The sequence below is a fragment of the Harpia harpyja genome, chromosome 2 (genome assembly GCF_026419915.1).
Source record: "Harpia harpyja isolate bHarHar1 chromosome 2, bHarHar1 primary haplotype, whole genome shotgun sequence".
Lineage (NCBI taxonomy): Eukaryota > Metazoa > Chordata > Aves > Accipitriformes > Accipitridae > Harpia > Harpia harpyja.
Window position 1 is genome coordinate 47,482,657 of NC_068941.1, and position 25,853 is coordinate 47,508,509.

At 39.9% G+C, this 25,853-nt stretch overlaps 1 protein-coding gene across 4 annotated transcripts; it reads right to left on the reverse strand.

The window, feature by feature from the left end:
• Window positions 1-260: 260 nt before the first annotated feature.
• On the reverse strand, window positions 261-25,853 carry MFAP3L (microfibril associated protein 3 like). Of its 4 annotated transcripts, XM_052779048.1 has the most exons (4): window positions 25,600-25,851; window positions 24,517-24,862; window positions 13,127-13,534; window positions 261-9,471 (listed from the first exon to the last, which is right to left on the reverse strand). In XM_052779048.1, the coding sequence occupies exons 3-4, from the start codon at window positions 13,407-13,409 to the stop codon at window positions 8,606-8,608; spliced, it is 1,149 nt and encodes a 382-aa protein (XP_052635008.1). In that variant the 5' UTR covers window positions 13,410-13,534; window positions 24,517-24,862; window positions 25,600-25,851; the 3' UTR covers window positions 261-8,605. The 4 variants fall into 4 exon arrangements, with proteins under 4 accessions (XP_052635008.1, XP_052635025.1, XP_052635001.1 ...); XM_052779065.1 differs by lacking the exon at window positions 24,517-24,862 and having other exon boundaries at window positions 261-9,468; window positions 25,600-25,853; XM_052779041.1 differs by lacking the exon at window positions 24,517-24,862.

Consider the following 25,853-nt stretch of genomic DNA (forward strand, 5'->3'; position numbering starts at 1 on the left):
TAGAGTAGGAACATAGTTCTCGGTGCTGTATCATATAACATTTGGCTAATGCTCTGGGGCTATTTCTGGTAACTGCAACAGGAGTTACAGTGTCAGGGTAGGTCTATTATATTGTCTAATAAAATAACCAGTAGTCTGATGCAGACTACATGAATAACAGAGATTTGGAGCCTTTCACCTCATTTGTGGCATATATATTAAACACTGAGCTCTGTGCTTAACAGAGATTACACGGGGATTATGAAATGTAGAAACTGTAGTTGCAAAAAGCAGTTTTATTCAGCAGCAGATTACTGTCATTTTACTGCACACTTATGAAAAACTGGAGTTTCTGGTTAAAAGAATACAGAAAAACAGACGCCATTAACATGTAAATATCAGCCTATATAGAAATACAGCATTTCAGTTAAAAAATGTGAAAAAGCATTTATCAATGCATTTGAAATTAATATCATTTACATAGTATTACCAAGCTGTCTGCAGTGTCTTCAAAAATATCTAATTTAGAGAGGCCCCTGCACTTGGCAAGCTATCCAATGAAAAAGATAAATGAATCCAGATAATGGATAGCTGATGTACAAGTGTAGGAACAGTGCAAATGTGCTATTGCATCCATGATGGGAAGCTAAGCAAAAAGAAACATGTTATTTAAGGCAGACATGTATCATATATAAGTTTTTTGAAGTGAACAAACAAAAGAACATAGCATATTCATAGACGCATATATGCCTGAGGACACTCATTTCACTTGTATCTTGGGAATTATGGCTTTACCTGTTCTGTTGATGCTGTTCTGCAAAATAAATCTGCTGCAGCCTATTGATTAGTTCATCCTGCACCAATCTGGGAGTAGTTAATTGTACATCTGCATAATTAAAATTGAATTATACAGATGGGTGTGAGCGATCCTGCCCCAAAACAGGCAACTGAAAAAACATTAGGATCCTCTGATTTATTTTAAAACGTGTGGAATTTTAGGGCAAACAAAACAAAATCCAAGCAGCAAAACAAAACACAAAAAAAAGGTATCAAAATGGAATGGGGAAAGGAAGCAAGAAGATAAATCTTCAGTGGAATATTGATTTTTATACACAAAGAAGAGATCACACAGGGTAGAGAATGTTTAACCAAGAAGAAGACAGCAGAAAAGAAACTCACTTCCACCAATCCCTTAAGGAAGCTGCGGTCACCTAAGCAGAACCATAAAAATGACTAGAAATATCTTCCCTGATAAAAGGTATCCTGAGAGAAGGGCTGGGCAATATGTTCCATATTTTTGTGATAATTTACTTTGGGGTTGGGGGTGAAAATTTCATTGTTTTTAGGAATGTCCTTTTCCTCCACTTGAGTATGTTTAAAAACAAATGAACACATGATTAAATGAGTTAGAATTTAATATACTCGGAAGATAAATCACCTGTGGAAGTTTCGAGTGAGGAGAAAAATTTTCCATTTTAATCTTCTTAAATTTATTTCTATTTTTTACCGCCTTTTCCTGAGGCTGTTTACTCTGCACGTATTAGAGGGAAGGATAATGAAGCATTTTAAAGAGGCAGGATCCATGCTTGTCTCCTTAGAAGGGAGCTTCTTTTTCTGGCTGATACTTTTTTTTCAATCCTGCTTTCCGACTAAGGTAGTGTTCACCAGCAGGAAGGAGTTAAAGGATATCCAAATAACTCAGGAGCTATCTGTCAGGGCTAATCTTGAGGTAGAAACAGTAAGAGGCTTCAGAAAGAGGGAGGTGGTGGCAGCATTTATTTTTCTTCTCTGTAATTATCAATTCAGAATGACTGGGCCCGAGCCATTAATAAATATGAGTGGTTTATTGGGTGGTATAATCAAAACCTATGCAAGAGAAGACACAGGTATTTCGGAAAGACCAGCTTGTGCATCTCAAACAGGAGCTCCCAAACTCCGTGGCTCCACAACAGGACAGGGTGGCAGTCTGTGGTTGGCCTTTGATGCATAGCTAAATAGTCCTGAAAATAATTTAAAAAATGGTAGATGAGGGAGACAAGGCTCTTTCTGATACCTCTTGTACTCTTTCCATGCCTAAGGTGCTTGCCCACACAGGAAAGGTCTGGTTAGAGTAGATATAACAGGAATCTGTTCTCAAAATATAAAGTGGCTATAGAATGGCAAACTGATTTGATACTGATGCTAAATTTCTACTCAATCATAAGCAAGGTTTTACATGTATTCTCCATGCTATACAAGGCTGGCTGTTATTTTTTCTCTTTCTTGTCTTGTCTTCTTGTAGTATGAAATAGCTTCTCGTTACATAACTTGAGTGTCCTAAGTCTGCCACATTTATTGTTTGCTGCCATACATTCTGATTTTGAGTAAGAAATTGGTAACTTAGCTTCAGTTTATATTACTGTCTTTGACCAATTTACAGACTTATACATGATACCATGGATTCACGAGTCAGCCTTTACTGTAAGAGTATAATGACTCAGTTTGGGCCTGGGAGCCAGAAAGCTAAATATAGGACATAGAATTAAAGCCTGGTACAGCTGGGAAAAAAAAAAGTCCATTTTGGGACTTATGAAAGGTCAGTTTGGCACAGAGGTGCCTGGAGTGCAGAAACACTTGTCCTGACCACTAATTTCACTCTCTTCTCATTTGAGAAGTAGCACTGTGGAGCTGGTGGGGACAGAAAAAAGCACAGGAAGGTAGAACGGAGAGAGGAAGAGATGGAAGAAATGGACACTGAAAAGGAACCGATTCTCAAGTCTCTTAGCAGGTTATTCCAGGCACTAGTGCAGGCTGTGGGCTAGAAAATATCCAGTCCTGTGGGAAAGTGGTGCTGTAGCGCTGCGAATATCTGGGGTACTAGCCCTGAGCTATGCACCATCTGTCCCTGGCTCGTCTTAGTAGGAGAGCAGAGACCTCCCACTGTCCCCATCTTTGTCTCTGTGGAGTTACTACCACCAGCAGCTTTTAGTTTTGGAGTGCCGCTATAGTACTGATGTAAGGCAGTCTCCTCCACATGATAAACATCTTCTCATCATAAGAAGTGCTGGGGGCAGCCTGTTTCACAGTCTTCAGGAGCGTAGCTCACTGAGACCAACTGGTTGGTGGTACCTTGCCTTCCTGAAAAATGCTCCAACAAAGCTGTTGGAGGAGTTCAGCATGCTGGAGCGGAGCATCCTGAAGTGATGCTGTTCCATATAAAAAAAAAGTCACAGCATGTCCAACTGCCCCCATTGCAAGACAGGGTCCCATGCTGAAACAATAAAATAGCATATGGTTCTAGCCATATGTATTCCATTTTTATGATCAGTTTGTGACCCTTTCACTATTTTTCATAGGTATTTGTAGATAAATTGTGGATGTCTCAGCCCCATTAACTCAACTGAAACTGTTGAATAAAAATGTTTCTGAAAATATTTTTCAAAATTGCAGCACTCTTTCAAACAGAAGAGTTAAAACATGAAATAGCTATTGTTTTCCTGCTATTGGCTATGTTTTTCAGCTTAGAACAGGCAGCTGGCAAGAGCAAATCTTTCATGTGTGAAAGGGCAAGTCCCCCCCACTCCATCTCTGTCAGTGACTGCCACTGGCTGCTAGTTGTGTAGCACCAGCAGAGCCAGCACAAGGTATTACAGTGTCTGCTTCAACTAGGTCCTGCTGAAGACTGTTAGGGCGTGATATAGTCCAACTGCTGTGGGACAGGAAAGCCATTTCACTTCATCCTTTTAGGGTGGATGAAGGAACGGGGGCAGGTATGGCAACACACACTTCTATTTTGTCTTGGTACTAGGGTGCCTCTGGGAGAAAAGACATTTACTTCATTGGCCCCAACTCTGAAACAGCAGCAAGACTTTTTGCAAGGCCCCACGACAGGGCTCAGAGGGGAAACAGCAGACAAAAAAGTCCTTTGGATTACATGTGGAAGTGCTGACACACTTCCAAAGAGAAGATGCTACATACATGAGCAATCTAGGCTATTGATAACAACACTGACTAACAATTGGGTCTATATTCTGAATAATGATAACAGCTCCCTTTCAGAGTTTTATTTAAACTTCCTTTCTAGGTAAATAACTCCTTCTCCTGATCAAAGTTTCTGGAATATTAGCAGATGTACAATGAGAGACATAGTTCACTTACACTTGAACTGGAGCCATGGCATACTCTTAGTAGGAAATTATCATCTTGTTGAGTGTGTACAAACTCAGCATACTCTGTGCAAATTCTTTATTGAAACAATGATCAATTTACAAGCTGGATCACATTTCATTTTGCCACTTCAGCATGAACTGGTCTCTTTGTGGTTTACGGCTGTGAACTATAAAATCATAACAGTTATTTAAATCAAAATACAGTAATTGCTTCTCAAAAGAACACATTCATATTTGTCTTACATTTCTTGTAAAATCAAAAAGGATTTCATAATAAATGAAATATAAGTTAAGATACTTTAGTGCAAGCATTTCCTTTGCATCTAAGAAGCTTTCAGTTGTCCCACTAAGTATGGCATTCTTAAGAGGCCAACTCTTAAAATAGCATGCTGCCAAGATATTCCATGAGAACTTTTAAAATTTGACACTGTTAACACTTTCCAGAATTAGTTGATCTGAACCAAATTGAACATCAGAAAGCCCTGGTTATAAGTTACAGTACTTTTGTCAAAGGGTAACTGCAAATTAAGGAACTGACATAGTATGTACATTAGAATAAAACAGGCACTGATTTTAAAAAAATCAACATCTGCCTGCATATGCCATTCTGCAAGTCTTATGATTATACAGTAATTTTTAAGCACAGGAGTGAACTGCTGTACCTTTCCTAATACCAATAAACCTGAATCAAAATGCTGATCTATGGGTGCTTATAAAGTTTTTTTAAATTACAATCTCAAAATATGACTGAAGGGTAGGTTTCATCACAAGCATATTCAAATCAGAGAGCAAAAAAGGATCATCAGTAAACCAATGCTACTCAGAAAGAAAATGTTGAGTAAGTAGATAGTGAGTACTATGTTCAAGTGGTCTGATTAATATGCTCTTACATTTAGTGAAAAAAGAACAGTAAGTGTGAAATTCAAATCCAACAGTGATTTCTTGTGCTGCAGAAATCTAGTCATGTTTCATGAAGTTTTGGCAAAAATATTTTAAAATCGTGTAAATATATCCTGCAAATCTCTCTTCCTTTCTAAGCCTGGCTTGGTGTTTCTTATGCTTTTAGAACACAAATACAGTTGGACTGGATTTTCTAGACACTGAGTATTTTAAGAACCATTAGTGTTTGGTGATACAATAAATAGAACAATGTAACAAAAGATGTGCATAGTCCAATGAAGGGAGCAAATCACTCTAATGTCCCTGAAGTGCTTAAGGTGCATGAAAATACACAACAGTGCAAACGTTAATGTTTTCTTAGAGCCATCATTAATTTTACACTTGTTGATTATGTTCTTGCACCATAAAATATCCATTCCCTAAGAAATACTGCCAAACAGAATTGTTTACTTTATAACAGCACAGCCAGAAAGTTTGGAACAGGAAAGAAGGGTTTGGGTCTTGCTTCCCATCTATCTCCCACAAAGGAAGTGCCTCAAAGCACGTAAAAAGCTTTAGGCTTACAGGTGTTACATGATGGATGCATAAAGATACTGAGCAGCATACATGAAAACAGAAAAAACCCCCCCATAAATCAGAACCATTACAATCTGTATTTTCTTCAGATACAGTGCTGTTTTGCTTTTATTCTGATAATACCACAAAGCTAAATGTCCAAAGAATTTATAGCAGACTGGCTGGACCAGTCCTACCTGTGAACTCTCAGCTGTGAGTGAGTCCAGCTCCAGCAAAGTCGAAGTTCCCTTTGACCTTGCAACAGCAGGAATTCAGCACTACACCTATTAACATGCATCTAATCCAAATAACTGTCGCTCATACGTGGTTTGCAATGTACGTTTGTGTGTACTTCAAATATATGCTCTTTGTGGGCAACCTTTGGAAAAAAACATAATCTGTATCTTCAAGGAAGTTTACACAGAGATACTGAAGAAAACCATGGGGATTATTTGCTTTCAAATGTTTCTCAATAAATAAATAATAAACAGGCTGGAGACCAGTCTGAGGGCAGCAGTCAGGATCAGAACTGCCTGGTACCAATCACCACATGAATACATGAAGGGGTCTGGTCTCTACTCTAAAAAGTTCATAATTAAAAAACAATTAAAATTAAAAAACTGTAGTTTACTAAATAATTTTGAAACTCTTTTTTTTTTTTTTAAAGTGTAATTTAGAAGTTATTTTTATGCTTTCAAGGAGAACATCCTTGCTCATCTGTGTAATCTTAGCTGGGCACCAGGCAGGTAACTTTAGAATGCATGAGCATTGTTTGTAAATACTGGACAGGCAGAAAAATCAAGATCCCCCTCTTTTCAGGAGGTTAAGGTGAATTAAAAGAATTTACTGCAAGTTCCTGCTTTTGTTTCTGCTCTTGTCCTTTTTCACACCAGAAGCAAATTAAGTAACTTGAAAAACTGATGTGAACACTAAACAGAAATGTACTTAGGACTCAGACAGGAAGTTAACAGTTTACATCAGTAGTATTTTCAATTGCACTGGTCAGAAGTGAGGTTCTTTATGGTATTCTCTTAATCTACCCTGTGTTCTAGATTTATATTGCTTTGCTGGAACTAAAATATTTCCAGCCACATTCCTAAAGGGACTTTGCCCTTGCATGTTTCCTTTTGAGCATGTGCAAATGCATTTTATATAGATACCTGCCACTGTGGTGAACACAAACAAATACTAGGCAACTAAATGCTGTCATTTTCACAAGTTGGTCGTAAAATCTGAAGTCCATTATTAAACATGTATTTTTTTTTAATAACCATAGAAAAGATATGGAGCCTTCTCTGCATCACCTACGTAAGTCATGGGGTGTTCCTGTATTACACTGCTAGGGAAGCTCTGCACTTTAACATGAGGAAGTTGACATAAGACCTCAGTTCATTATCAAGGGTTTTTTTAGATAGCTGCAACATTGACTTTGTTTGGTCTCAATTACCTGCGCAGTTAATATACCTGATTGCCTCCAATGGACACCTTATGCAGATGTGGCTACATCAATAAAATGTCCAGAGAGCCATCCACACATCGTCTGCCCATAGACCTAGGTGACTTCTTTTTCTGCAATATACTTGATTCCAGATTTATTTTGAGTATCTGTACTTACACTCCTTCTTAAAAACTGCAAGGTGATAGGTTGTTCATTAGTTGCAAATTAAATGTGTGTCAGGTAACTAAGTAATATGCTATTAATACTACACAAATTCCTCCTTGTAAGTGCTTTCTTTCCAGACTCACTCCGGAGACGGTCCTTTTTATTGTCTGTCTGCAATAGAAATTATCACTTCCCTTCCACCCCTGGCATTTCCTGGCATAAATGTTGATCCTTTTTAATGCCACAATCGCTGTGATCATTAAAGCTTTACTGGGGTAGAGTCACATGTACTCAAGCAGTGAACGTCCTACGTAGGTAGGAGGTTCTTAAAATACCAAAGCAATTATAACACAGTAAATAGTTTGTGTGATCGTCATTGTAATTTCACAGGACACTTGATTATAATTTTTTTTTTTTTTAGTTTGGATGAAACACTCTCAACCTTATGCTTATAGATTAATTTAGGATTGATCTTCAGAATATGAATCTGCACAAAATTGAGAATCCCAATAAAAGGCTCTTCTGCCGTTTCAGCCTTGTCATCAGCTGATTACGGGCGTTTGCAGGACTGTTAAGGAACCTGCATATCTTCTGGTAAGGTAGTGCATACTTACTCCTACCAAATTACTACAAAACAAGACATCTTGCATATTTGCTGCTGTTTTCCATATAAACTTCTGGCAAAGTAAAAAATGGTCAAATATATGCAAAAAAACCCTGCAGGGCTGTTGGACTGGAACTTTCTGTAAGATGTTTATGGGCTTTCCCATCTGCAAAATACACCTCAAAGTTGTTTCTTGATGTGAAAAAAACAATTATTGGCATCTTCATTCCATGGAAAAGGGAAAGCTATTTCCCATGTGCCTAAGCAGTGTGGTCTCAAATGAAATGGAAACATTTTAACTTTCTTTAATAGCCCTCTAAATCACAATGCAGCTGAGCAAACAGGCTTTGTAAATGGGATCTATTAGGATTTTATTTGACTACTGGAGTGCTGCCTCTTGGGCAATATTTCAAATTCACAAGATAATATTTGCAAAAATGCAATAGATGGAAATAACGAGAGTGAAGGAGGAAAATGAAAACCAGTTTTATGTTTAGTAAGTTCAAGTGTCCTACATCAAAGACTACCAATGACTTCCAGGAGGCCACTATGGGTGGCTCCAACCTAGAAATTGCTGAGGTAAATGTTTCTTGGAAATACTCCTAATTGAAAAGAGCAATTAATATTAATGTAATAGCAATTACTCTGCCATACATCATGGTAAACTAAAGTCAAACTGAGAAGAAAGTGCCAAATAATCCACATACATGCTTTTGCTATGATAGTCTCCAGGTAAGGCTTAGCGGCAAGTACAATATGTATATTTAAAAGAGCTCCACCTGATTTTCCTGCTATGCATAGATTCAGGAGTAACTATCATACATGGCTTTCATATATAATGCATGTATTTTTGTCATTTGCCAATGCTGTGTCATCAGAACTGAGTTCAGCAGAAAGCTCAGGAGGGGGCTCTGCAGGAAGTGCTGGTGTTTGAGGAGTGTCTTCTTCCTTGGTGTCCAACTGCATGCTTTCTTGTGACTGACCGTCCATGCAGTCCTTTTTGGACAATGGGTGAACTGACACTTTTATTGCAATCTGTTGAGGTGGCTCGTGCAGTGACGATGCGTCAGAATCAGCTGTGGGAGAGTCACTACGCTTCAAAGCATTCGGAATCATATACAGCTCATCTGTATCAGTGGTTTCCTGGCCTTCTGCTGTCTGCCGTACGAAATTCTGTCCTTGCTCCTCCAGACCGACAACCTCCATAATTTCTTCCATTATAGTCCTGCAGTTCATGATGAGAGGTGGCAAAGGTACACTCCGAGCAAGCTCTTCAATATAGCGAGCAAATTCCATGGTCTTGAACTGGGTTACTTTGGCAAGCTCGAGCGTTTTGGCTGAAGTGATAATTGGGATACGCTTTGCAATCTCAAAGGCTTTCTGGAGTTTCTCTGCCCCTTCTGTTCTGAAGAATTCATTGATTGCTTTCTCTGTTTTCTTCAGGTGACTGCTCATCATACATAACCGAGTAATGTTCAGTATCATAACAATGGTAAAAGCTACAAGGCAGACAATCATGTAATAGATTCCCATATCACCGGAGGTAAAAACAACCCTCAGCGTCACAGTATTGTTAACACTGCCATATGTATTAGATGCGACACATGTGTATTTACCTCTGTCTTCAAAAGACACGCTGGTAATGTTTAGTAGCCCATTGTCAAGAAACCACCATTTTCCTGCTGGAGAGGAGACAGAGTAACTTAGTTAGGAAGTATTTTGTTCACATGATCAGCGTAGTCTTAAAAATCAGCTTTGTCAAACTGGCTTCAGATTTTGGAAGAAGGAAATAATGTTCAGAAAAAGACAAAGAATTTACCGTCACAAAGGTCCGCCTGTCCCCAAGATCCTAGCTGTGTTACTATCAAATCCCTGACATCAACTGTGAATAATCAGATCAAGCCCTAAAAGAGTCTCATAAAAAAATGTTAATATGCATGACATCTATCACAATCTTATGGTCAGCTGAGTTACAAAGGTAGGACTACTTACTCCAGAAAGCCTCCCAAACACATGCCACACTTCCTCAAAGAACAGTAACAATGGGATTGTGAGGCAGAAAAACCTACTAAGCCCTCCCTAGTTTTGTTCCCTGACAATGCATTTTCTTACAGTTGGGTTATTTTTGGTGTTTTGTTACAGTATCTCATATAATTCTGTTAATGTAAACTTTAAAACCCCTAAAATTTCGGACATCATGTATTAAACTGCCTGGCCTCTGAGGTGTTCAGAATCTAATTTTGAAGTATGATTTTAAAAAAAGGGAGATAGGATAGGAGGAATAAGATGGATGGGAAAGAGAAGAGCCATGACGAGGTAAGAGAACATCTTTTTTGCCAGTATGAACTCCTACGCACCATGATGGAACTTCTTTTACTTTTAAAAGTCATTTCTATCAGTGTAATATAATTAACATCTTTGGTCACTACATGTAATTGTACATGTACATTTCATATCCTTTGAACCTGGCACAGCAGAGCAATTTAGCTATTAAACTGAGTTTGAAACAACATGTTAAAATCCAGCGCTCCTATCACTGCTAAAGTGATTCAAGATTCAGCTGGTTACTGTGTTTGCCATTATATATTGGTAACGAATTAGATTTTTAGTTCCCCAAGTGAGCTTTGTTTTTATTCAAATATCACTACTATTTAAGAACTGAGGATGTGTATTTTTTACTTTATTCAGTGTGATATGATTTATTAAATTGCAACTTTGTTATAAAAACCATGATTTGACTCCAATAGGAAAGCCTGGTGTCAATCCTTTCCTTCATGTAAACCCACCCCTGGAAGTGTTGACATGGTGGAGGGAACAGCCAGAAACTGTAGGAGTGCCTCTGTGCCTTCTGAACACTTCATACAGGGAGATGTCATACAGAAGATTGTCTTTTAAAATAATGACATAGGCTGATGTAAGCCAACAAGATCATCTAATACACACTGCTGCTCAGAGGCAGACTCAACTGTTTTCAATCAACGTAACACAATCCCAAGCCATTTCTGACAGGTATCTGCTGAAGGCAGTAATGGAATTTCAATAACCTTCCACAGGAAGGAATTTCAGGTGTTCACCTATCTTTACTATCAGAATATTGTTTTTCCTTAAACCTAACCTAACCAGCTGCAATTTAAGTCTATTAAGGTAGCAGAATCTGTAATTAGAGGACTAAACCAGCGCAAAACCCCCATGCAATGCATGTAAATCACAAGGCAAGGATTGCAGTCCTGCCACAGGTTGGTGTATACCTTGCTTCTATATTTATTTTATCTTTTTCACGGAAGTTCTTTCATTGTTAAAAAGATTATTCTATTTTTTTACTTTATTTCTTTCAAGGAAGGATCTGTGGACAATTCTGAAACTCATTAGGCAAAAAAAGCCTATAATTCAGAGTAGTTATGGGCTTTTACCATTTTGAAAGTTTTTCTAATTAAACATGGCTTATCCAAATTGTTTTTTTACATTATCTCCAGTAGAAGCCTATGTAGAAAGTATTCCCACAAGACCCCTGCCTCAGTTCCTGTACGGACAGTTCTTAATTACATCTTTTTATCCTCTTACTTAGAATTTTTAACTTAGCTGAAATACTATTTTTTGCCCTAGCTTAATTCTTGAAAACAGCTGAATCACTTTGCCTGAAATTAAAAAATATAGAATAAATAAAAAGCTCAGTCTAAAGCAGACCTTCCCATAAAAAAAATCACTTCAATCTGCTAAAGTTAGGCAAATTCAGAGGAAAACTCTCTTACAGAGGAAATGTCAGCATCTGTAACAGATGACACTTCTTTCTCCACCTCTAGAATAAGAAAAAATACAGAGTATTGGCTGCTCCGTAATTCTTTGAATTGCAATGTTGGCAAAGTAGGTCTTTATTAATTGTAACATCACAAGTCACCTTACTGATGTGTCCTGGCTCCAGCTATTATAAATGACATAATGGCATTGAACTGTGACTCAATGACCGGGTCTGTGCCAGTGGAACCTGGCAGATAGTATAAGCCTAATGAGAAAACAATGATAAGAAAAGGTATCATTGCTAGGTTTTGATTAACAATTCAATGCCATAATCAACATAATTGTATACATACTAAAGAAAGGTCTTGTGCTAGGAAACATTTCTTACAGGAAGACAGTCAGTTTCTTAAAGGAGGAAGTGCACTGTGGAAAGTCTAAGTTAAAGTGATGTTGTCTTAATACTACATCTGCAATTTTTACTGGTTTGGTCAAAGTTTTTGTTCATCTACCTAAATATTTATGTTAGTGGCTACCTCTCTCAGTTGACTATACAAAGACCTGAAGTTAGATGCCTAACTAAAGGAGAAAATTTCTGTTAGTGAGCCTTAGTAAAACACTCTAGTGCACTAATCACAGTATGTTGTCATGACCGCACAAATTATATCTGAAAGTCTGCTAACTAGCTCAAGTAGTTCCTTTCTCTAGCTTTACTCAGAAAATTATAAAATACTGTAATGTAAAATATAACCAGTTATGCAGTAAGCTTTTACAGATACACTATGCTGTTGCACATCCAGCTGGGTCAATCATTACTCCCGTCATAGCAGAGTTCTCCCTCTGGTCAGCTATTAGTTAGCAAGCTATCTTGCATTTAGTATGAATAACTAAGACTTTATTTCATCATGCTGTGAACAAAGCAGTCAGTATGGAAGGATTACATGAGCAAACCACCCTTCATCCCCCCTGAAACGTTCCCTAGAAGTATAACTAGGATTATCACCCAACCCTTCCGTTTAAGGAAAACAAGCTCATGTGTAATTAAGGTCTCTGGCAAATGCAACTGAAGAGTCTTAACTAAAGCCAGGAAGGCTCAAACTTGGCTTGTCCTTCTGACTGCTGCCTTATATAGCTTTTTCTGTTGGTCATTCAGGGCATCTCCTGTTTCTCACACTCCCATGGCACTATGCATAAAGGCAGCAGATATATCAGGGAGTTAGCTGTGTTGCATTCATGTCAACAAACTATTCGCATATGTCAAGAGAATCCTCCCTTGAGTTGGAAAATAGCTTTTTAGTCTTTTTTGGTGCCAGAGGACAGAATGGGAAATAGGATCAAACCCGGTCTTCCAGTGAAAAGAAGCCTGTCTACACCTTCTGTTAAGTGCTTCAGCTTGCTATGTGTTGCTATAAATAACACATTAAAAAAATGTTACTGTTTTCTTCCAAGGTGTGTACAACGAATTTATGACTGCCACCGGCTTTTCATATATTTTCACACAGGAAAATACCACCGTCAGGCCATTAAGTTCAGGTTATTACTCAACCTGCTGAAATCAGAAGTGTCTCTGGACAGGCTACATCAGTGAGAATACTAACATCTTACCTTTATTCTCCTCCTCTTGGAGAAGGTGGCCGTTGGAATTGTACCATCTGTAATGTGGACTAGGACTACCTTGGACATTGCAGTCGATCAAGGCACTACTCCCTTCCTTGACTATAACATGGTCGATGCGGGAGATCACCACAGGCACAGATCCCACGTTCATGTCAGTGTGGTTGAAAGTGCTGTTAGTCACATCCTTAGCAGTTGTCAAAGCTGCTAATAAGATGACAAGGCGTGTGGTAGGCAGAAAGTACAAAAAGTGGTGGCTGTTCAGTATGTTCATTTTCCTTCAGTAGTATACACAACTGGCTGGGAACTGGGATCGGTTCTGTTGAACACAGGCCCTTGAGGTGAGGAAGTCACACAAGAGTTCTACTTTGATCTGTGCAATTTTATGTTTGAAATATCCTATAAAATAAATAAATAAATACAATGAGATGGCATGTATAAACAATCCATTAGATGTGCTCTTTTGAAATAGTGACACATCCATTAATGCATTTCACAATCATCAGCTCAGTGACTTGTCTAAATGCTAATATTATCACAGTCCTTATTCTTACGGGAAAAAGATGCATACATTTTCCTGACAATAGTGTTGTTCGGAGTGGCAGGCGTGGGAGAAGGCTTTTATCACCTAGACACTTAGCAGCAATTTAGCTACAGCAGCAGCTACAGTTTTACGCCAAAAGTTCTACAGATTTTTCTTTTTTTTTTTTTTTCACATTTGCAAAACCAACAGGAAAAACAAAGGTACAGCATGTTAAAGCTGTCAGTACTAGTTCAGTGCTGCAACTCTGTCACGTGTCTGGTCTTAGGTGAATTGTGGAACATGGTGTAAGAAAGAACTGCTCCAGGAAAGGTTTTTGGAGCTGATGTTGGAATCCTTAATACACAATTTTGTTCAAATGCAATAGCACATACAGCAAAACATCTTAGACCATTCACTTTTCTTAAGCTACTGCATTTTTTTAAGTTTTCTGAGGTAAAACGTAGCATGGAAGAATATTCCTAAAAGTACTTGATAAAGTAATTTCAATGTCATTTTTAGAGCAGATTTAGAAAGAAAAATACTTGCTAGTGACATAATTATGGGTAAGGTTTCTCTGAGATACAAATGGAGTTGGGACTTTTCCATTCCTTATGTGGCATTAAGCATTTTGCCTGTATATTTTTTGCACACTCTCACTACGTTTTCCCTCAACTAATCATCTACAATAAGCCTTTTCTTAAACAGTGATTTCAGTTTGTAGACAGAGGAGGGGGGGTTTACAAATGTGCTCTCTATTGGCCTCATTATGCTCCCCGCGAACACAACTGGCATTCAGTACTGACTGAGGGCACAAGGTTGGTCTCAAAATGAGCACCTTTGAAAATTTCACTCAGCGTGTAAGGGCCACAAATGATGTTAAAATCACATCAGAGTATCTAACTACAGTGGTTTTACTCATGTGTTTTTGAGGTAAATAATTGAAACTTAGTGAAACTTATTAGTTAGAAGAACCTGGAATGCAAATACAGGTAACAATCTAACAGACTTTCCCCAAATGAACATTCCACTTGCAAAACTGTTTACATTTTATTAAAGATCTTGTTGACACCACGGTAACTCATCTACCTTAGCACAGAAAATGACTGCTGACAAGGTTAGGTCAGTTCCATATATAAAGGAAACACTAAAACAAAACCAACCAACCAACGAATCCCCTTCCCTCTTTTCTTCTTTATTGAAAAAGTCTTTCACTGGTAATATTTGACTTAGGTTGTTTTCTTCTCCATCCCCTGTTCTCTGTAAAGCGATTTGATTTCATACAAATAGATACAACTGTTATTAAAAGAGCAAAATAGTTTCCTCCATTTTGCAGGATGAATCATTACTTGAAATGACAAACTATGGTACCTTAGATAAGTTGCATGTATGGTGTGGATGCCTGTCACAACTCCAAGCCTGCCCTCATTTTTTCTCTGTTTTTCTAATTATTGCATGTGGAAATATTTGTCTTGAAGAGCCAGGATAATTTTAAACTTTAAATTAATATGCAAATTTCATTTGTCATATAAAGCTATATAAACAATGACTTCAGAAACCCATTTCCAATTATGCAAAGTGTGTACAGCCTGCGCTTTTTAAGTTCTGTATAGGTACAGCCTGTCTGAATTCGCACTCTGGACAAAATCCTTCAATTCTGCCTATTCACTTCAGTAACTATTTACATCTCATTTCTACTACTCCATTAACCTTGGAGACAGCCATTCTTTATGGTTACACATATTCATCCTATAAAATGTTTCTGTACAGTGTTATAGATCTGCACTGCACCATACAGAAAAGCCAAAAGACACGTCACACTTCCTGGCAAGGGAGCAGGAACAAAGACTGGCTGGATTAAGACAATGGGAAGGGCAAAAGAACAACATAAATTGATTAAGCTTTGTGTTGCTAATTACTGGCTGTGGCTTGTTATTATTGTATTTGAGCTTACCATATTTTTTGATGCAGAAAGATCAGTAGCAATCAAAAAAGGTGTTTAGCGTGGAAAGTAATTTGCATTCCAGAAGGAAATGAAATAGCATCACCCCAATGGGTGAACAGAAAACCTGTAAGGAAGGACCTGCAGTGTATTGGGAAGCTCAAGGCAGTTGGTGGCCCACTGAATCCCTACAGCACAGGGAAAGCGTGTGATGGCAGTAACAATGTAAGGTGTGGCTATTCTGTATGTTTACCTGTGTTTAACGCAGAGTGTATGAAAGTAAAAAACGTACCTTTGTGTAGTGATAACAAATGTGACTGGTTCTTAACATGTCAAAGGGCCAATTACTTGTCTGAAAATAACAGCAACTCCCTCACTCTGGCACAGAATTAAATCATAAATAACTGCAGTAAATTTTAAGAAATAGAGCCGAATAATTTATGTCTACTGTGGGAGATTCGTACCTATTCATGTCACTCCTGGGAATGTACTTTCCCATGTATGTTCCTGGAATGAAGAATATTAAGAAAACACTAAATACCTCTGCAGATGCATTTCTGTTTGAAATAAATACAGTTTGATGGCAAGTATGAGGAATAACCAGGCAGTAGGTTTAAAGCAGAATGTTTGGAAATGGTGGCTGCTGCTTTCACATGCCATCCAGGGAAGTACTCTTGATGGACACTTGAGTATGTTCAAGGTGTCAGGGAGAGATGTCTCTGAAGAATGGTGTTTTAAGATGTAAGTTTAGACAAATGTTCCCAGGACAACTAGGAAGTGATAGGCAATCTTTTCTTTGGTATGCACCTTCTGCGCTATTAGTGGGGAACAAAAAAATGGAAGAAACCAAAGAAGGTTTTCTCAGCCTCACCTAACACAAGAAAGTTAAAAGGTGGCCATGCAGGGACCTACATGTCCAGGACCCTCTGCTAACCTTTTGGGCAGGACCAAAAATGCTCAAGTCAGGTTAGGAAAGCAGGAAGAAGCAGAGGGAGAGAACTGAAAGTGTAGAAAATGTGCTCACACCACTCTGGTGCAAAGGGAGATTTCCTGAGAGTTTCTGTCCTACTGCTTTGCCATAGGCACAATAGCAGCCTGAGAATATCAGGGAAAACGAACCTGGGATCCAGCTGCTTTGTTAAACACAAGTGATGTAATGTGTTATGATTCAATCACACAACTAATGGGGTGAAGGCTAAAGAGACTGAAAAAGGACTGCTAGCGATGTCTGCCCACTTCTGGCAAAGAAGCAAGAGAATCCAGAATATTGGAGAAGCGGGTACAGTGCTGTCACCCTGGATCGTGGCCATGAGAGGCGGTAATTAGCTGTGGCCCATGATAAACCTGATGAAGGCAGCCAAAACTGTAACCTTTTAGTCTGACCCAAAGTCAGACAAAGCTGGATTGAGTAGACTAAAACAAAGATTCCTGTAATAACTCCTCACAACTGAGAGTAACACAGGACACTAATATAGGAGGACATCTGCAATTTTGAGTATTGCTCTGTAGGAACAGACTGAGTCTCTGGGAGCATTTTTTGCCACAAAAGGGTCACTATAAACAAAAAGTTAAATTTCTGGTCATGGGAAGAATGTAAGCGTTCTTTTCTCCCATCCCCAAAGCACAAGCTACCTGTAAAAGACTTATAAAAAGTAAAAGTTTATAATATATTTAATGTGGTTACATACACTTTTTTCTTTTTTTTTTTTTTTATTTTAAAACTGTGGTGCGTGAAAAGGAAAAAGAACACTCCCGGCTATTCTGAGCTACCTTTTCCACTCAAAGTTGTAATCAGGGACAGGCTTACCTTCCAAGATGGAATCAGATGAAGCCCCAAACTCTCCTCCAGCATCTAGAACATATATATAGATAACTTGCCCTGCTGTATTGTATCTGTAGCAACATTTACCACTGAAAGATGGTTGCCAGTGGTCCTTATATTAAATAGTTTTGGGTTTTTCTTCCCCAACCCAAATGGTATAAACTGAAAATCTGAAAGTAACAGATTTACTGCTCACGGGATTAACTTTCAAGGAAAATTGCACGTGACTTGAGCCACATGAGGGAACTACGACAGGCTTTTCTTCTAAGTGACACGATAGTCAGATCTAGCATGCTCTCTATGCATTTCTGTCCAGAGAAGTTCCCTGGAATGTGCTCCAGAACAAGCACAGCTGCAGGGTGGTGGTATTAATCCTAACTATGTGAAACAGGGACAAAAACTGAGGTTAAATCTTCCTTGTCCAAAATCAAGCATCAGTCTGAACAGAAGACACAGCTCAGACTGGCTGTGAACATTAATCACTCAGAGACATGTTCTGATTGACCATTTATTTTTTCATGTCATAGATGAGTTTGCTTCCCAGTATTACTGCCACCAAAGAAAATGACTGTGGGTGAGGGGCCATGTTTATAAGTACTGCATTTGTGCAGAACAGCATGATGACAGAGCACAAAAGAACAGAAAAGGAGGGCAGTGATGCATACCTTTTCCTGGCTCGCTCACTTCTGTAAGACTGGCCTGTTCTTGTTCTTGGAATAATGTGTAATCCTATTAACTGTGAGGTTATTCAATTCAGAAGTGAAGCACAAGAAACCAGCTTATTGTATAATGCATAAATTATGTTCCTATAGCTTTAACATCCCAATGCTATCTTGCTTGGCTTGTAAGTGATCAAGAAAATGAAATGATTTTAATTCTAGTTCTCATTTCTCTATGAATAAGTATTAAGGATGATGCTACAAAACAAAATTAAAGCTAATTCTTTATTATTTAAAAACTACTTACTACCTTTCCTAGTTTCCATGGGTAATGCCTTTACAGAGTGGGCAAAACTGAAAGTTAACAGGTTTTACTGGAACACGAATGCAAATGAAGGGACTTATGCCACATGGAAGGCAAGAAGCTCACTGACAGTTCAGGGCTTAAGAGTGAGAACCACCCACTGAAAAGGTTAACCTATGACGAGAAATGTCACTCACTCACAACTAGCAGAAACTTTCTGACTTATTTTTCTAGTCATTTGCTAGTGAACAAAATATTGAGGCTTGGTTCCAAAAGAGCTGCTCTGTTCATTCTCCTTGGGGGGACTTCAGTCCTTCATAACTTCATGGTTTTCTGCTTCCCTCACTATGTTGAATAGGTTGCACACTGGTGATGTTTGTAAGATGAAGAGCTTCCTTCTGCACATCTAGACTGGGGCTTCCCGACTGGGCAGCAGCTCCCAGCTATGTGCACTTCAGTCTCTTCAGCTGCTTTCAGCTGCCTGGGAATCCTTTAGAAACTCCTCATCAGGGCTGTGTGATACTGCCCCGGCCATGCCACGTGTGCTCAGCCACTTGGTGTCACACTTGCTGCCTTCAGCCACCTGATGGGACAGTATAGAGAAGACAGACCCAGGCTCCTCTCAGAGGTGCGCAGTGAAAGGACAAGACACAAAGAACACAAGCTGCAACAACAGAAATTACGACTATTTATGAATAAATATTTAAGCAGGAGGTCAGTCAAGCCCTGCAACAGGTTGCCCAGAGGGGCTGTAGAATCTCCATCCTTTGAGATGTTCAAAACTTGACTAGACACAGTCTGAGCAAACTGGTCTACACTGGCCCTGCTTTGAGCAGGGTGTTGGATCAGATGGCCTCCAGAGGTCCCTCCCAACCTAAAGAAATGCTCATACTCAAGAAACACAAATACAATAATTGCCTTGGAGAAGTCAATGTGAAAAAAATATGGCTAATCCTAAAAATTTCTATATGGGATGCTGGGAAATTGCCTTCATGATCCCCTTCATAATCCTTTTATTTTTGAGTAGCAGTATTTTAGAATGATGAGACAGGCTGAGAGTGTTGACTACAGTCCCCCAAAAAATTGTTTGGCCTTCTCCATTATACTTATATGATAAGTAAGTACAATGATAAGTCCTCTTTATCATATATAGAGGACTTATTTTCAGCCTAGGTAACTAATGAAATATCACTTATTTGGAGTGTCTGCAATAGTGAATGTTGGGGTTTTTCCCACATGTAGATAGTCAGACTCTAAAATTCATGGGTTATTATCTGCTGATAGATCTGGCTTCTTGATGCTAGAGAATTGTCAGTTGTGGTGAATCAAATCTTGAAATAGAATAAAGCAGAAATAAGTCAGACTCAAAGACAGACTAAGATAACCTTTTCAGACTACTGACTTCAGAGGGTAGATGAGTAAGAAGAGATATTATTAAAAATATACACAATATTGAATGGTTTAAAGAAGACAGCTGAGGCATATGTATTTACTGCTTCTCATAACACTAAAACAAGACAAATTTCACTGAAACCGAGGTGGAAGATGGGGCAGTAGGAGGAAAGAAAAGGAAGTTTTTGATTAACAATGGCTAGACTGCAATTTCTTGACACAAGATAAAATAAGGGCTGGGAATTCAGGAAGATTCAAGAGACAGTATAGAATTTACCTGCACAGGATCATAGATTATGATGGTTTATGCAGAATTTGGGGACTTAACTGTCTTCTGTGTATTCATTGTCCTCTGAGGGTACGGCCCTGGGCAGTGAACAAGAACGGCTGTCAGTATGGCAACTTGGAGCCCTTTTCTAGGACTCCTGACTAAACAAAATGATAATAAAGAAGCCTATAAATTAATTTGTTTTGTAAGCACTGGTAAGCTATTACAGGCAAACACTTCTCAATTTGTTTTGCAAGGTGACAAATGATAAATAACAAAAGAAAGAAAATGGAAAACTCAAGGGACGTAGCTTATTCTACCATTAATGGCAGAAACAGAGTAAGATTTGTAATGAGTATCTTCTAAAGTTATTTTGTTCTGAACACATCCACTGCTGTCAGGGATAACAGAGTAAAGTTAACAACTGTAAAGATTCAGTTGTCTTAGTTTCAGGGTTCCATAGTGTATCAATAAACTGCAGCAAGAAAGCACCAAGTAATAAGGTGATTTCACATTTTGTATGTGTGATTGAAAATGAATGCCATATCCAGACTTTTGGTGTAGGGAAAGAAGCACATGCCATTCTATTCAGCAATGGTACAATGAAGGAGTTCTTCATGTTGCCTTTATGAGTGTTTAAATGTTTTAGAATATTTCCGCTGTAAATTTCTTGTCAGTTTTGTTCCTCTTTATCCTACTTTATGTCTCAATATTGCAAAACTAGCAAGCATATGGCATCCTAGAGACTTTAAGACCCCCTTCACTTTGAATATTTGAATGGACCCATTCATTTAACCGTGTCTTTGAATGGTCTGATGTGCACTCCCCTCATGTCAATGAATACTCAGAGACCCTAATCCATTAACCTAAAAATAAATAGATGAAGGCTGTTGGTAGATAATTATTGGAAAGATTATTTAAAAGCACCTCAAGAATGCCAAACCTCTGAAACGTTCCCTTCTGATGTCGCAGCTCCTGTAATCCCAGCATCTCTGCTGTATTGAATCAACTTTTTGCGAAATACACTGAAGTAACAAAAACATTCAAGCAACTTGGATGCTTAACTTTTCATTAAATAAGTTGTAGTTCATATGTCCATTTTCATAACGACTGAGTGATTTAAGTGTTCCTTCTTGGAGGTATTTTAATGACTGCAGTAAAAGCAAAGTTTTATATTTAGTGGAGAAGCTTGCTGTTTTTAATCAAGACAGATGCTGTGGTGGCAATGTCGTACTGAGTTGGGAGCTACCCAGATCATAAAGCAGATTCAACACTATCAGTAGTGGAGACTTTTTAAGGCCCAGCTTATGTCTGATTAGGTACGCACTCTTTACAGAATTTTTAATCTTACAAATAAATACTTCATTTATGTAGATTATCTAGATTTATTCAGCATTTGTATTTATTTGGAGGCTGCACAATTACCACTGAATACAGTTTTGTGTACAAAGCTATTATTCCAGAAACATATGTATGGCTTTAAGAGACACTTGCTTAACTCCTTGCAAGCTTTCTGCATAGCTGCTGTTTTGCTGTTGCAGTAAACGCAGATGGATCAATGCTTAAAAGTCCCCTTTGTTGAGAAAGGAGGAACAAAGAAGATGCACAGAGAATGTCTCCCACACTTCCACATACACGCTGCCTGGCCTCACCAAGTTCTACATATCTTTCATTTTCTTTACTCACCTCTTATCTTTTATTTATACCGGCACTCTGTAAGCATTATTCTGCCAACAGTTTGAATACCAAAGTCAGCAAATACAACAGATCTCATATGCTCTTGGCATGGCTTATGTGACCCTGCTAAGAACATAGCGGGGCCTGATTCACTTCCCTCCACCACCTCTTTTGAGCTGTGTTTGCCAAAGCTAACCATCCTTTAAGCACATCTAATTGTTTTCTTTTTCCAAATGAAGAAGAAGAATTCCAGATATAGGACGTTCAAACAAGACATAAAATTAAAAATTAAGTTTTGTTTAAACAAAGATATGAAGGGCTTTGCAGGGCTAAAGACTTCTGCTGTTTAAATTCTGTATGTGCTTTGAATAAGAGAATGTTTTCAATGCACTGATACAGTTTTCATTATACTATTTTAACAAAAGGCTCCCATTTTACTTGGAATATAAAAGAGAAAAAAAATAGGAGAAAACAGATTTCAGTATGACTAATTCTTCTCTATCCCTATAGAACTGCAAGATGGATATAATTTTTAATGACTGGCTTTCCCATTCATTGGTTTCTGGGATACAGGGCAAAGAGGTTACACGTGGATGCTGTGATTAGGACAGGATTAGCCTTGTCAGAGGGGGAAGTTAAAGGAATCTAACCATTCATGACTGATTGCAATAGAAAAGGATCATTTCAGGTTAAAAGTGCCTGCGCCTACTTCCTCCACAAATAACAAAGGGGATAGCAGACAGGATTCAAAGGAGCTTGCCCTGCACCACACAACAACTTAAGTCTTGCTTGTACACAAATGTGATCAATTTAGCCCTTTCCAAGGATGCCTACATAAGCCATGCATATGCAATAATTTAGCTGGAAGTCCTCAAGAGTTTACTACAGAACCTCTATAATTTCAGACTTTTGTGCCAGTTATTTCTATGTCGGATTGAAAAATGTAACATAACTTTCTCAGCATCCAGTATTGTCGGTAGGACTCTGTACCACACAGTCACGCACATATGACTGTACATGCAGCAGCGCAGTTGCAGTGCCATATACATGCCCTGGCCCTGCATGACTTAAAAATATTAGCAGAAATCTTTTCTTTGTATAAAACTCTCAGTGGCAGAACCATGTCAATTAAAAGTTAAGTCTGGGCTAGGTAGATTATTCTTAATGTAATTCCTCCACGTGTGGTGGCCCTCTTCCAAAATAAGATATTTACATGCAACTGTACAGAGTTCCTCATTTCTGATAAACAGGTGTTACTCATGGTAATTACTTTTACTCTGAAATAAGAGTCCACTACCAAAATTTCTTAGATAGCTAAATCAAAGTCGCTAAATCTGTTTGAATTCCTCTATCCTGACACAAATAGGTACAAGTTTTATCTGCCCTTCGCGGCCTTCCTGGCAGATAGAACATATGCTACTCTAAAATGCTGCTACGAATGATTTCAATCATAGTAACTGTTGAAAAGTAATAGCATCTCCACTGTCTTGGAAATGACGGTTCTAAGATGGGTCTGTATGTGGATCAAAAATGCCACTGTTGTAGTTAACAGAACTAAATAAGAAAATTAAGACTATGAAGAGAGGTTTGCAAAGGCACACATGTCTGCATGGATGGATGGCAGCTAAGAATCGCAGGAATGAAAAAATTCTGGGAAGCATCCAGGACCTTGGTCTTACCCCACAGTCTTCTGGTGACATATTAATGTAGTCCACGATATCTCAAAGTAGGATCATAGGCATTTATGCCTGCAAAAACTTCTAGTAAAGGTACAACTTGCTGACAGTGAAAGAAGACCCTGCTAGCAAAGCTCAGTACAGGTTACTTTAGCTCCTGGCAAGCTCACTCTCCCTGTTACAAATTGCATCCATATCTCAGTTGTGCCTTACACTGGCAAGAAGCTTAAACCATAAAAGAAATGCCAGTTCCCAGATTCCAAACCTTCTAGGCAAGAACTGAAATGGAGATTGGTTTTGTTCCATTTAAATCCAATACCCCAGCACCCTATCATTGTGTCACAAACGTGACCCTCTCCTAAACTGTATGGGGGTGGCTTTGCATATTTCTGTTGGTTGGTTTTGGGTTTTTTTCCCCTGGTTAAAGTGACAAATACACTTTAACCAGGTTCCTGTGCTGACTCCATCCTCCTCCTCCATATTAGAGCAGGACCTGTCTAATTGCAGGGAGGCAAGGGGGATGGGGCAGGGAGGCAAATGGAGTTGTACAATATAGATCACTTCAGAATTCAGTGCTACGCTCCCACCATGTGTTAAATGTTTTATGATGGACTGATTTTATCTGTAAGCTTTCAGGATGGGAAACATGCTTTGGACAAATACCACATATCACTGTATTAAAGTAGGAAGAAAGCCTTTTTTTTGGTGGATGTTCTGCTGTTTGTCTAGACCTCTGAAAACTTCAAATTCTTCAAAAAAAAGGATGTACAATGTGTACTCCAGCTGTGTAAGTTGCACTCAACATCAACTGATGTTGATATACTGCAGTCTAAATGAGAAGGCTTTCTAATAAAAAAGGATTCCTACTACACCAACCACAAGTGTATCAATGGTGCTGTTGCTAACTGTACACACTAAGCCAGACAAAAGATTCCTGCCATGCAAACATCATCTCCATTGAAAAGAGATCTGCCGTATTTTGTCCTACTGCAGTGAAGAGAGAAACCTTCCACAACGTAATGGCTCTAAACAACTAAAAAGCTACATTTTTTTCCCCCTTTTAACTCCTTTGTCTTTTTTCCCTTGAACAAACTTTACAGTCCTTCAGGCAAATACAGTACCAAATGAGGTCACATTTAGTATTTAGCATTGCTTACACAGTTGGTGCTTTTATTTCCGGAGCAGGGTTATCAGGGAAGCTCCATCTGAGATACTTCAATCTAACAACTGAAAGAGGACTGTGAGGAAGCGTAGTCTCTTACAAGACTCTCCACATAAAGGCACTAGAAAAGTACCCGCTCCGTAGTGCTCTCTGTTCTCTTAGGCTCCCTCGTCCTATGCTGTTCGAATCTGCCCCGTGAAGAAACAGTATTCGATAGTTATTGCAGGACCGCTCTGGCTCTTAAGTTTTAGACTGTAGTTCCCTCAGGGCACTACCGAAATGGAGTTTTATCTCATGAGACTACCCTGTGAAGTAAAAGGGTAATTAAAGCAAAATATCACGAGGCAGCCTTTATTTTAAATTCAAAGCGGCACAACTTAAGCTTTCTTAAGAAGTCAGCTCCCCCGAAGAGCCCTCTGCCCTGAATCAATACCCCCCTTCCTCCTCGCCAGCGCGGGACAGCAGCGAGCATCCCGGCTCCAGCGGGAGCGCGGCAGTTGAAGGTCTCCAGTAAAAGCTTTGGGCTCGTTAGCTCTTTTGCCTAAAGAAGCGCATTTCCCTGCAAGCCCCGGTGCTGATTTCAATTACTCTCTTAAACTTTCACGCCGAACACAGCGTTACTCCGCTCCCGTTGCGCGGGTAGCTACCGCTCTCCAAGGCGGGCTCCCCGGGAGCTGCCGGGCGACAGCCGCCGCGGGAGAAGCATAGCGTCGGGCTTGCCAGGCTCGCCGTGCTCCCTCCGGGCACGGCCACCGTCCCCGTGCTCCGGACCTCTAGGCTGCCCGGGGGCCGCCGGCGGCGGGGCAGCGCGCCCGCTCCGGAGCTCGCCGCGGCGGCTCCCCGCCGGGGACCACGGAGCTCCGCAGCCGCCGCCGCCGCCGCCGCACAGGAGCCGGTGCGCAGGTCGCCGGCAGCCGCGGCAGGTGCCGGCGGCGCGGCGAGGCCGGTCGAAGCGGCGGCAGCGGGCAGCTCCTCCCCGGGACCGCCGCCTGCCCGCCCGCCGGGGGAACGGCGGCCCGCGCCCCCCGCTGCGCCCGCTCACCTGCCCGCCGGCTGCTCCCGCTCGCACGCTGCTGCCGCCGCCGCCCCGCGGCAGCGCCCGCCGCCGTGCCCCTCAGCGCGCCCCGCGCAGCACCATGCCGGGGCCGGGGCGGGCGGAGCGCGGCGCTGCCGCAGTGCCGTGCCGCGCCGTGCCGTGTCGCAGCGCTACCCGCCGCTCCGCCGCTGCCGGCTCCGGCAGGGGAAAAGTAGGTCAGGGCGGCACTGAGCATGCTCGGGGCCGGGCCGGGGGGCGGC

What these genes read in the sequence shown, in the direction of transcription:
- MFAP3L (XM_052779041.1), bottom strand. Translation starts at nt 13,409, where the DNA reads ATGAACATACTGAACAGCCACCACTTTTTGTACTTTCTGCCTACCACA. An exon ending in CCAAGAGGAGGAGAATAAAG is followed by an intron (nt 9,472 to 13,126) that starts GTAAGATGTTAG and finishes TCTCCTCTCCAG; the next exon opens with CAGGAAAATGGTGGTTTCTT.